The sequence below is a fragment of the Hydra viridissima genome, unplaced genomic scaffold (assembly GCF_058129835.1).
Source record: "Hydra viridissima isolate aposymbiotic clone 2 unplaced genomic scaffold, HvirCarnegie_v1 scaffold_9, whole genome shotgun sequence".
NCBI classification, from domain to species: Eukaryota; Metazoa; Cnidaria; class Hydrozoa; order Anthoathecata; family Hydridae; genus Hydra; species Hydra viridissima.
In genome coordinates this window covers 9,452,036-9,465,378 of record NW_028324308.1, presented here as the reverse complement: position 1 = coordinate 9,465,378, position 13,343 = coordinate 9,452,036, and the positions used below count along the sequence as shown (strand labels likewise).

Genomic DNA, 13,343 nt, shown 5'->3' with positions numbered 1-13,343 from the left:
ATGGAAATCATGTTGCAACTTTAAACGACACTGGTAACTCAAAATATTTTTCTGTATGATTTAATATTGAGGCATAAAATATGTGTTTACTTCAAAACACATATTTAAAAAATATGTGAGTGCACACTTTACACAACCTTGTATTTTATGCCTTAACACACTGTATATCTCTGTGTGTGTGTATATATATACATACATATATGTATGTATGCAAAGAATATGAACAACAAAAAATGACAGATTATATTATAAGAGTATATACTCGTAATATTGTGGTATTTCCGATGTATTTATCTATAATTACGAAGTTTTTCAAAATTACAGTAAAATTTTGCAAGCCACCACAAACCATCAGAAAATATCGGAAAATAAAAAGATTTAAGCACATCGGAGTCACCTTTATAAACTATTTCTCACATCGGAATTTACGCATTTACGCAATTTCCGATGGCGGGATGCTCTAGTTGATATACATAGTGTTATCTCTTTGTTTTCTGTAAGGATGAAAAGTACTGTCAAGGAGATTAAGGGTGGAATGTAAGAACCGAACTTGAGTCAAGTTCGACTTGAAATCTCAAGTTCGACTTTGTCAAGTCAGACTTGAAAAATTGACTTGAGCGAATGCGTAAACGAGACTTGAAAATTTCAAGCTCGTGCTTGAGAAAGTAGAACTTGAAAAATAGTCGAGGCGTTGAATTTAGGGCGTTTATCGAAAAATGCACTTCGCAACCAATAGCGGTAATGGATTTTTTTTACGGGAAAAACCTTTTACTGAAACAAATTCCGTGTAATGATATTTGTATAGTATACGATTAAATAAAAAGTTTATAACAGTAAAAAAAAAAAAGTTCTTGCTATGTATTTTTCATCAGAAAAATAAATTCATCTTGGCACTTTCAGTTCCAAATCCTAAGTTGTTGGTAAACAACGGTTGGTCATATGTACCACTTAAGTGATCAAGACAATTTCTCTTGATTTCTCCATTTTAACAGATTCCATTTGAATTAAAATACATGGAAATGTTCTAGAAAATGCGGAATCTTATTTTGACGCTTTTTGGGGATGATACTATACTACAATGTATTTTTATTTATCTATTTACTAATACTTTAACGAAAATAATGGGTTTTTTTTTTAAAAATACTGAGAAAATTACTTTAAACAAAATTAGTTTTCTCAATACTAATACTACATAATACTATGTGTGTGTGTATATATATACATATATATATATATATATATATATATATATATATATATATACCTACACATATATATACCATTTACATATGTAAGTATACCATTTACATATGTAAGTCAATAGAGATCACATATGGAGACAGGTCTTCTGAAATTTTTGGGCCACTTATAGAAACAGAAAAGAAAACTTTTAAAAACCATTGATAGCATCTTGCTCATTAACACATGAAAAAGAACAAAGTTTAACGTTAAACAAAAATCTCTTAATAAAAAAAAATACAAAAAAGCAATATAATGAAATTCATGATCTTGATAAAGAACTAATGCAAAAACAAATAGAAATAGATGATATAAAAAAAAAACTCTCTCCAGAAAAAGCAACAATACAAACAAAACTTTGTGAAAATTTTCACAGTTAAAATTTTCACAAAGTTTTAAAAAAGCAACACAACAGAATTATTCTATGTGAGGATTATTTTTTTCTAACAATATCAGATCCAAATTGCTTTTGGAATGTTTTAATTTATCACTTTATTTTTTAGTGAAATTGTTTTTTTCATATACAATACTATTTTGAAATATAAAATGTAATTCTTTTGAAATAATATGTAGTATAAATATTTGAAAATAATGTTTTTGTTATTACACCCTTTATCCATTATCAGACACAATTTTTTTTTTAAAAAAATAAGTCTGAAATTTGACTTTTGCTTTGTTTCTGCAAAAATATCTTTAGTGAATGCTTTAGCACCACATTCTTCATTGCTATTTTGTATTTCATTGCCTCCACAATAATCATTTTGTAGAAGGGCAATGTTGTGAAGCACAAAACAGGATATTATTATAGCTATGGAATTTTGCAGTTTTGTTCCTAAGGGAATGTTAAGACAAGGGTATTGTTTTTTTTTGATATACCAAAACAATATTCAACAACAACATTCAACATGTGTGTACTTCTCAAGTTGTAATTGTATCTGATTTCATTTTCATTTTTGGGTTAGAAAAAGGTGTCATTAAATATTGTTTATAAGGATAGCCAGAATCACCTGAAACATGAACAACATTCAAAAAAAAATCCCTTTTTGTTTCGGTAAAAAAAGGGATTTTTTGAATTTGGTAAAATCTAAATAATGGTTGATAAATATAAATATTTTCTTTATCTAAGAAAAGTTTGAAGTTTGTATGAAATAGCAAAATCAGATATCCATGAAAACTTATAAGCACTTTTGCTAAATTATCAAAGAATCAGCTTCTGTTGGAAACTTTATGTACTGATATCTTTTGTTAGCCATTTGAATTGAAATGTTCTAAACCACTGGACAAACAGTTGAGTTTCAGCTCTTCCAAATCTCCTATTATTCTCTAAAAGAGTTTATTTATTGTTATAATCATTTGTTGGTATAAAATGTTGTTATTTAAAAACGTAATGTAAAATCTACAATAAGAAGGTGCCATTTTCTGATACCGTTTCTTGAATATCTACTCACTTGGAATGAACCAGTAGCATAAAACCGAAATGCAATAGCCAGTTGTTGTACAGTTGAAAGAGGGCACCCTCGGTTGTTAACATTGTTGTTAATAATGTCATTAGCTAATATTAAAAAGGTTTTTTTGAAAAATCTGTAGCACCTTTTAAATTCTATACCGTGGTAAACTTCTAAAGGATTAGCTCTGTCAATAATAAACCTTGGTATGTGACTTGGCATATTTTTTCTTCTTCTTCTTCTAAAATTCAGCTCATACCGATTCATTTTTGAACAATTAAAAAAAAGTTTTTTTTAATACTTCATATTAATACTTCATATTTTTTTTTAACTACTTCTTCTCGTGAATTCTCTTTTACTCCTTTTACATGTATCACTTCTTTGTATAACTGCAACTGTTTATTACTAAATGGAATTTACTTTTATACTGTATCACAAAAACGTGCCTTAATCAACAGCTTTTATAATGGTAGGAAGTTCGACATTTCAAAAAGCTAATAAACATTTCTAATGGCATCAAAATATGACATGTTGGATCATTACATACGAGTTACAGGATGTTTTAAAAGACACACGTTTTCACAATGTTGGTATTCAGTTTTCTGTAATGAATTCATTGACAAATATACTATCACAATGTAACCTTCTAAATTAATTAGGTGAATATGCCCAAGTAACTACTTTTGCTTGTTAAAAACTCATTTTCATACTTGCAAAGGTTGTAATAAGTTATATAGTAATAGTAAAGTTTTGTTACGCATCAGCAAAATGATAATGGCGGTCTGTTTTTTTTTTTCAAGTTTGGTTTCAAGATTGGTCTGGAGCAGACTTGAAAAAGTGACTTGAAAATTCAAAAATTCTCGTTTTTCAAGTCTGACTTCAGTTCAAGTTCGCTTCTTGCATTCCGTTCAAGTCAGACTTGAGATTTGAAGTCTGACTTGAAATTTCAAGTCGGGTTCTTGCATTCGGAAGGAATTTTTGCTCTCTCAAGTCTGGTTTGAAGTCAGACTTAGGGTGGAATGCAAGAACCGAACTTGAGTCAAGTTCGACTTGAAATCTCAAGTTCGACTTTGTCAAGTCAGACTTGAAAAATTGACTTGAGCGAATGCGTAAACGAGACTTGAAAATTTCAAGCTCGTGCTTGAGAAAGTGGAACTTGAAAAATAGTCGAGGCGTTGAATTTAGGGCGTTTATCGAAAAATGCACTTCGCAACCAATAGCGGTAATGGATTTTTTTTACGGGAAAAACCTTTTACTGAAACAAATTCCGTGTAATGATATTTGTATAATATACGATTAAATAAAAAGTTAATGACAGTAAAAAAAAAAAAAGTTCTTGCTATGTATTTTACATCAGAAAAATAAATTCATCTTGGCACTTTCAGTTCCAAATCCTAAGTTGTTGGTAAACAACGGTTGGTCATATGTACCACTTAAGTGATCAAGACAATTTCTCTTGATTTCTCCATTTTAACAGATTCCATTTGAATTAAAATACATGCAAATGTTCTAGAAAATGCAGAATCTTATTTTGACGCTTTTTGGGGATGATACTATACTACAATGTATTTTTATTTATCTTTTTACTAATACTTTAATGAAAATAATGGTTTTTTTTAAAAATACTGAGAAAATTACTTTAAACAAAATTAGTTTTCTCAATACTAATACTACATAATACTATGTGTGTGTGTGTGTGTATATATATATATATATATATATATATATATATATATATATATATATATATATACCTACACATATATATACCATTAACATATGTAAGTATACCATTTACATATGTAAGTCAATAGAGATCACATATGGAGACAGGTCTTCTGAAATTATTGGGCCACTTATAGAAACAGAAAAGAAAACTTTTAAAAACCATTGATAGCATCTTGCTCATTAACACATGAAAAAGAACAAAGTTTAACGTTAAACAAAAATCTCTTAATAAAAAAAAATACAAAAAAGCAATATAATGAAATTCATGATCTTGATAAAGAACTAATGCAAAAACAAATAGAAATAGATGATATAAAAAAAAAACTCTCTCCAGAAAAAGCAACAATACAAACAAAACTTTGTGAAAATTTTCACAGTTAAAATTTTCACAAAGTTTTAAAAAAGCAACACAACAGAATTATTCTATGTGAGGATTATTATTTTCTAACAATATCAGATCCAAATTGTTTTTGGAATGTTTGAATTTATCACTTTATTTTTTATTGAAATTGTTTTTTTCATATATAATACTATTTTGAAATATAAAATGTAATTCTTTTGAAATAATATGTAGTATAAATATTTGAAAATAATGTTTTTGTTATTAGACCCTTTATCCATTATCAGACACAAATTTTTTTTAAAAAAAATAAGTCTGAAATTTGACTTTTGCTTTGTTTCTGCAAAAATATCTTTAGTGAATGCTTTAGCACCACATTCTTCATTGCTATTTTGTATTTCATTGCCTCCACAATAATCATTTTGTAGAAGGGCAATGTTGTGAAGCACAAAACAGGATATTATTATAGCTATGGAATTTTGCAGTTTTGTTCCTAAGGGAATGTTAAGACAAGGGTATTGTTTTTTTTTGATATACCAAAACAATATTCAACAACAACATTCAACATGTGTGTACTTCTCAAGTTGTAATTGTATCTGATTTCATTTTCATTTTTGGGTTAGAAAAAGGTGTCATTAAATATTGTTTATAAGGATAGCCAGAATCACCTGAAACATGAACATGTTGGCGAGCTTCTAAAACTTGTTTAATAGCTGAGTTAGCAAAAACAAATGAATCCTGAACAATTCCAGGCCATTGAACACAAGCAGATAAAATTTCATTTGAAGCACCTGCAATGACCTGGCAATTCAAAAAAAAATCCCTTTTTGTTTCGATAAATTTCTGAGCTTTCTCCACAAGGAATTATTATAGGAATATGTGTTCATTAATTGCTTCTATACATCCTGGGAATCCTTGAATTTGGTAAAATCTAAATAATGGTTGATAAATATAAATATTTTCTTTATCTAAGAAAAGTTTGAAGTTTGTATGAAATAGCAAAATCAGATATCCATGAAAACTTATAAGCACTTTTGCTAAATTATCAAAAAATCAGCTTCTGTTGGAAACTTTATGTACTGATATCTTTTGTTAGCCATTCGAATTGAAATGTTCTAAACCACTGGACAAACAGTTGAGTTTCAGCTCTTCCAAATCTCCTATTATTCTCTAAAAGAGTTTATTTATTGTTATAATCATTTGTTGGTATAAAATGTTGTTATTTAAAAACGTAATGTAAAATCTACAATAAGAAGGTGCCATTTTCTGATACCGTTTCTTGAATATCTACTCACTTGGAATGAACCAGTAGCATAAAACCGAAATGCAATAGCCAGTTGTTGTACAGTTGAAAGAGGGCACCCTCGATTGTTAACATTGTTGTTAATAATGTCATTAGCTAATATTAAAAAGGTTTTTATTGGAAAATCTGTAGCACCTTTTAAATTCTATACCGTGGTAAACTTCTAAAGGATTAGCTCTGTCAATAATAAACCTTGGTATGTGACTTGGCATATTTTTTCTTCTTCTAAAATTCAGCTCATACCGATTCATTTTTGAACATTTAAAAAAAAGTTTTTTTAATACTTCATGTAATTGTAACTACTTCTCATGAACTCTCTTTTATTCCTTTTACACGTATCACCTCTTTGTATAACTGCAACTATTTATTACTAAATGGAATTTACTTTTATACTGTATCACAAAAATGTGCCTTAATCAACAGCCTTTTATAATGCTAGGATGTTCGACATTTCAAAAAGCTAATAAACATTTCTAATGGCATCAAAATATGACATGTTGAATCATTACATACGAGTTACAGGATGTTTTAAAAGACACACGTTTTCGCAATGTTAATATTCAGTTTTCTGTAATGAATTCATTTAAAAATATACTTTCACAATGTAACCTTCTAAATTAATTAGGTGAATATGCCCAAGTAACTACTTTTGCTTGTTAAAAACTCATTTTCATACTTGCAAAGGTTGTAATAAGTTATATAGTAATAGTAAAGTTTTGTTACGCATCAGCAAAATGATAATGGCGGTCTGTTTTTTTTTTTTCAAGTTTGGTTTCAAGATTGGTCTGGAGCAGACTTGAAAAAGTGACTTGAAAATTCAAAAATTCTCGTTTTTCAAGTCTGACTTCAGTTCAAGTTCGCTTCTTGCATTCCGTTCAAGTCAGACTTGAGATTTGAAGTCTGACTTGAAATTTCAAGTCGGGTTCTTGCATTCGGAAGGAATTTTTGCTCTCTCAAGTCTGGTTTGAAGTCAGACTTGAAAACGGTCTATTTTTAGCGGTTTTCAAGTCTGACTTGAGTTGAAGTTCGCTTTGTGCATTCGCTCAAGTCGCGCTTAAGGTTTGAAGTTCGACTTCAAATTTGAAGTTCGGTTCTTGCATTCCACCCTTAAAAACGGTCAATTTTTAGCGGTTTTCAAGTCTGACTTGAGTTGAAGTTCGCTTTGTGCATTCGCTCAAGTCGCGCTTAAGGTTTGAAGTTCGACTTCAAATTTGAAGTTCGGTTCTTGCATTCCACCCTTAATCTCCTTGACAGTACTTTTCATCCTTACAGAAAACAAAGAGATAACACTATGTATATCAACTAGAGCATCCCGCCATCGGAAATTGCGTAAATGCGTAAATTCCGATGTGAGAAATAGTTTATAAAGGTGACTCCGATGTGCTTAAATCTTTTTATTTTCCGATATTTTCTGATGGTTTGTGGTGGCTTGCAAAATTTTACTGTAATTTTGAAAAACTTCGTAATTATAGATAAATACATCGGAAATACCACAATATTACGAGTATATACTCTTATAATATAATCTGTCATTTTTTGTTGTTCATATTCTTTGCATACATACATATATGTATGTATATATATACACACACACAGAGATATACAGTGTGTTAAGGCATAAAATACAAGGTTGTGTAAAGTGTGCACTCACATATTTTTTAAATATGTGTTTTGAAGTAAACACATATTTTATGCCTCAATATTAAATCATACAGAAAAATATTTTGAGTTACCAGTGTCGTTTAAAGTTGCAACATGATTTCCATTTGGATTTAATTGTTGGCATTCCTCTCTTTGTACTTGTGTTATAATAGACGTTTCGTCCATAAGAAGTTGCTGGTACTGAGCAGCTTCCAGTTTGATATCTAAAACTATGTCTTAGTTGAATATTGGGACCGTTTTAAAATAATTAAATATGAAAAGGCCATAAATATATATAAAGTAACGATCGGAAGGCAGTGTCACTGAATTTATTATTTATAAATTGATCACGTTATCTCCGTGATATTCATAGTTCAATGCGCGTACCTCGAGTTCTATTCCAGGGGCTTAGTGTGTTTTTTTTCTTAAAAAAGGATTCTGAGCTCTCCGAAGGATCCTCAAAAATTGCGCTTAGTTAGAGGGGTTAAATAACCATTATTCAAAAACCTTTTTCATTCGTTGAGATAGACCTTTCCCGAATTCGATTGCACAATTGTCTTGTAGAGTGTCTTGTAGAATTGTCTTGTAGAGTAAGAACGAAACCCGTATGAACAATAAACAAAAAAAAAGGAATTACGGCAGGCACTAAATCACAGAAGGAATAATAAACTATTGTTAAATAATCTTGGCGAGTCTCAAATGCAAAAATTTAAAAACATTCAGTGGTCATGTCCTGACGACTAAACCGAAATATCAGATAAATAAATGTACATTTCTCGACATCATAAGTTAGCAAAAAATAGTTATTTGTTAGGAAAAATAAAAGGTGTCGCGAAGTGTAACGTAGGAACTTAGAAAATAGAGGCTCGTATAACTTTTCTAAAAGCTCTAGATGGTATCTTTGCTTGAATCAAACTTTTTTTTTTTTTTTTTTAAAAAAAAAAAAAAAAAAAAACCTTGGCACAACGGAACGAGTTTCTACTATTTCTCGATATTATAAGTCTTTATGTCTTGTGTTGGATTGTATTTAAAACCATTAACGTTTTTTTTTTTTGAGAGTCGAAAAAGTTCTTCGTAACTATTAAAAGTTTCTTATTATGAAACGGTACCCTATTGTTAATACCGGGTTAATCTTCAGTACTGACTGAAGTAATTGGCCCCTTAAACAACTGCCCTTTCTGAGGCAATTACTTAGAGGCCCACTGACTCTAAGCGGTCTGTTACAGCTTAGCATTTTTATCTTTACTGTTACTATTTATTAGGCACAGCCGCACAGTGAGTCAGAAAGGTGAAAAAACGGCAGAAATTATATAACTATCATATATAATTATATTTTGGGTCAAAAAAAATTTTAATTTTCCATTAAAAATAATTTTTACGCGTACCTTAGACGCGTAAGGCGCGCGCATACGCGTGTAACTGTCTTTTATGCGCGTTAAATATAACCTAAATAAAAAAATCGATTTCCTTGATCCAAAATACCATATAAAAGAATACCACATTTTTTAATCTAAATATTTCTTGTGCCTATGGCTCGTACTACTTACGCGTATACGCGTTAGAGACTTTTACGCGCATAATGACTGACTTAATTTAAAAAAATTAAATTCCTCAAACCAAAACATTTATTAATTAAAAAGAAAAACTGGTTCGAAAAATATTTTAATATTATATAATATTAAAATATATTAAAAACAAAATAAATATTTATCTAATTTTTCTTTCAAGAAAATAAAAAAAGAAAACCTTATACTTATAAAAAGGCTTTATTTCATTATTACAGCATTAACAAAGATAAAACTTCAGGGGTAAGTGTTTTTCCATTTTCAACCTTGTATTTTTTAAAACAAGTGTTTGATATTACAGGATCACTTCTAATCAACAAGTATTGGTACTGGTTTTTCATAACATTCTTTCTAGATATCTTGGCTGTATGGTTTAATCTAGCTTTGCGAATTTCTTTATTTAGAGCCTCTTGTGACTCTTCAGAGAAGTAACCAATTGGCAGTTCTAATGCCTCAGATATCTGCACACCATGTTCCAAGAGTTTATGAACAGTTGGGGGAATCACATACCAGCAATAGTTTTTGAGTATAAGAGCTGTAGTTTCATAGCAATACTGGCCAAAACTTTCAGAGTTCAACTCATAACAGGAGCATACTGCTATTAGGATTGTCCTCAATCTAATAATTACATCTACTGCCACTCCCGTTATATCAGCGAAAGTTTCAGCATTTTCAAATGCTCTTCTGGCAGTGTTTCCATCGTTAGTGTTGCCAAAACTCTGTTTGGGCATATCAACTATAAGACTTAGCTCTTCTCTAAACCTCAGTTGAATGTTCGTTTTTTTACTCTTTACTAATGCTTTTTCAGCAGGGGATTTGGCAAAGTATTTTTTAATGTCTAATTTATATCCTAAATGTAAAATATATTGAAAACATCTGAGCCAGCAATGCAGAGTAGAAAGACCCAAAGATAAAGCTTTTTCATTGATTGGTTTAGATCTGATCAATGCTGGGTTATTAAGTTCACTGGGCTTAGCTCCGCAAACATTACATGATTGCGAGGACAGAGTGTTAGTGAGGGCATTAACCACTTTACCATCAAACATGGTTAAATCTAGTTTGAACTTAAATGTGATAGTCGTATCCGGTTTGCCTTCCTCCACTTCTAACTTTACTTCAAACTTGACTAGTCTATTTATTTCTGCTTTTAAAAGTTCATATTCATTTCTTATCAATTCTTCCGTTTCTTTTTGATATTGGAGATGGAGGGGTCTACAGTAATGTGTACTAGAGGGCTTTTTATTTAACCATACATTTTTGTTCATGATGGTTAATTTAAGTGGAACAACAGCTGTCTGGAAAAGACTTTGTTCATTAACTTGGGCTTCACCAATATTTGTATCAGTGTATTTTTGTTTATAGACACTTTGACTGGAGGCACCATCAAAACCACCTTTAAAATGAAGTAGACCTTTAAACCTCCCCCCAATATCAGCAAACATTCTCATAGAGTCTTGGCATTCCGTAAAAGTTAATATATTTGTCAGAGTATGATTAAACATACCCTGTAGAGAAGTTGAAGCAGATGTTTCTGTCACAATTAAACCCTCAGGATAACATTTGTGTCTCTCATTCTTAATTTCATGAAGTGAAGGATAAATATCTGCATTATGCATTATCGATGAATTTCTAATAATTTGATACTGTTCATCAGAAAGGTCACACTGAATTTTTAAGCTCAAGGCATCTTCGGTTTTCATTTTTATCGGAAAATTTATCTTTTTGATTTTATCTTTTTCAGAGTTTGTAGCACTTTTCACAAGATCAACGAAGTCTTTTTTGCTAGGATCTCTAGTGGCTTTTTTTATTGAAGCTAATGCCAATGCTTCAGCAGGATGTTCAGCCAATTTGGCAACCTTAAACAAGATATTTAATATTTAAGCTTGTAAACTATTTTTTTTAACTGGGTTGAATTTAATTTATTTATTAATACCTTAGATCTTCTGCTTCTATCACCTAAAACTTCCCAGTTCTTGCACTTTCTACCTGAACCTGATGCAACATTTTTTTTGTTAACAGTAATATCTTTGTTCAACCAAGTTCGCTCGTGTTCTAAAAGTCTAGAGAAGGTTCTTGCATACTTCCGCAACTTTGATCGGAATTTACATTTAAATATTATTAGAGTTTTCTTTAGATTTATCATTTCAGGTTTTTCAATACTTTCATAGTATAGACCCTCCAGTCTACAAAACTCACGTAGAAGAGCCTCGAGTAAGTTATCATGATTAATTCCTAACTCTTGAATTATAGGAACTAAATATATTCTTTTCATGCTGAATGTAAGCAATGAACTATTTTAAGTTATTTTATACACAAGTTTTAATTTTAAAACATGCACTATGCCATCAAACGTTGCATATATTGGTTTTTGAGGTTTGATAATTAGCACCATCTGCATGAGCATGAGTTTTTTTACTAATAGGAACTAAATGTATAATTTGTGTAATGAATGAAAGCAATGAACTAATATTCGCTACTTTATACGGCAAGTTTTAATTAAAAACGAAAAAAAAAACACAAAAAAACCGAAGTATTTGAAAGGTCTTATTTTAATTGGGGCAAGTATGGGCAAATGATTTTTATTTTTTCTGCTTTCATATATACCTATTAATGGGAAAATATTAAAACTACCATGGAATCTAGTGGAATCGTTTAGTTTTTAAACTAAACTCATAATTAAACTAATTTAAAAAAATCAATTTATGACACATTTTTGAGATCTCAGTAATGAAAAACTAAAAACAAAATTTATTGTCAAAAATGTTGTTAGTAGTTGCCAAACATCTTAAACATATGACTTCAAATTAAATTTTGAACTATTTTTACCCATGTCAATCTTAAAAGAGTGACACAAAAGCTAGATTTTTTTGAACGAGTTTTCCGATAAATAAAATAAAATAAGTCTAGGAAAAAGGCGTATAAGTTGGTGAAATCTTGAAAATTGTTCACAAAAAAAGTTAACTATTGACTTTTAGTGGTATTTAGTAACATTATAATTAAATTAATTAATTTCCAGCAATACTTTTTTTATGGGGGGTTTTTTGCCGTTTTTTATGGATTTTGACTCACTGTGCGCCGATTCGGTTCGTAAAATCCGCAAAAAGCCAATCCGACTAATTTTGCGGATTAAAACAGTAAGTTCGTAAAAGTTTTTCGGATTAATAATTCTGAAACTAATTTACGAACCACTAGCGAATTTTTTTTTTTTTTTGCGGATTCACTTCGCTGTTCGGATTATTAATCCGAAAAATTTTTACGAACCATTAGCGGATTTTTTTTTTTACGGATTCTCTTTGCTGTTCGGAATTATTAATCCGAAAAGTTTTTATGAATCAATTTAACTTTAATTCGCTTAGCGAATTATACGAATCGTGTTCCGTTCGCGTCACCAATAAATGGTGTGGTCAAAAAAAATTACATTTTTTTTATGTGCGCGTCCTATTAATAGTGGATTTCTTTTTTATTTACAATCAGTCCTATTTGGAAATCTTAACCTACAACAATTCGTTCAACAGATCAAGTCTACTATTCTTCACCTACATTTATTACGGTCAGCCATTGTTATATTATTTTGATTTAAAAGTTAAGAATATTTCAAACTGAATTTTTGTGTTTTTTTTGTTTGTTTGTTTGTTTTTTGTGGATCGAATTCCTTTGCGAATTATTTCGCATTGCGGATTGCTTCAATTAGTGGATTGGTCCGATAAAATTTATATTGTTATATTTCTTCTACTTAAATGTTAACAGAAATAAAAATAGAAATAGAGATAAAAACTAGTTTAAAAAAATTGTTACGTTCATTTCAATAATTAAGGCAAATAATTAGTTCTTTTATTGAAAACTTTATGCATGCCTCTAAAATATCATTTATTGTTAAGACGAATATTAAGGAAAATTTTCAAATAACTTAATAAATAGTTAGTTCTTTTTCGGAAACTGTTTGTATGCATCAAAAACAATCACGTTTAATTAAGGCAAATATTAAGGAAATATTGAGAAAAATATTTCAATAAAAAGTCTGTAAACCGAAAATGTGATTTGATCCGTGTTTTCGAATTTTTAATCCGAAAAGTAATCCTTAT

The 13,343-nt window shown here is 29.8% G+C and overlaps 1 protein-coding gene across 1 annotated transcript; it reads right to left on the bottom strand.

The window, feature by feature from the left end:
• Positions 1–9,402: 9,402 nt before the first annotated feature.
• Positions 9,403–11,725, bottom strand: LOC149883924 (uncharacterized). The gene is made up of 2 exons (XM_090097060.1): positions 11,195–11,725; positions 9,403–11,117 (listed from the first exon to the last, which is right to left on the bottom strand). The coding sequence occupies exons 1-2, from the start codon at positions 11,531–11,533 to the stop codon at positions 9,474–9,476; spliced, it is 1,983 nt and encodes a 660-aa protein (XP_089953186.1). The 5' UTR covers positions 11,534–11,725; the 3' UTR covers positions 9,403–9,473.
• Between the last annotated feature and the right edge of the window lie 1,618 nt (positions 11,726–13,343).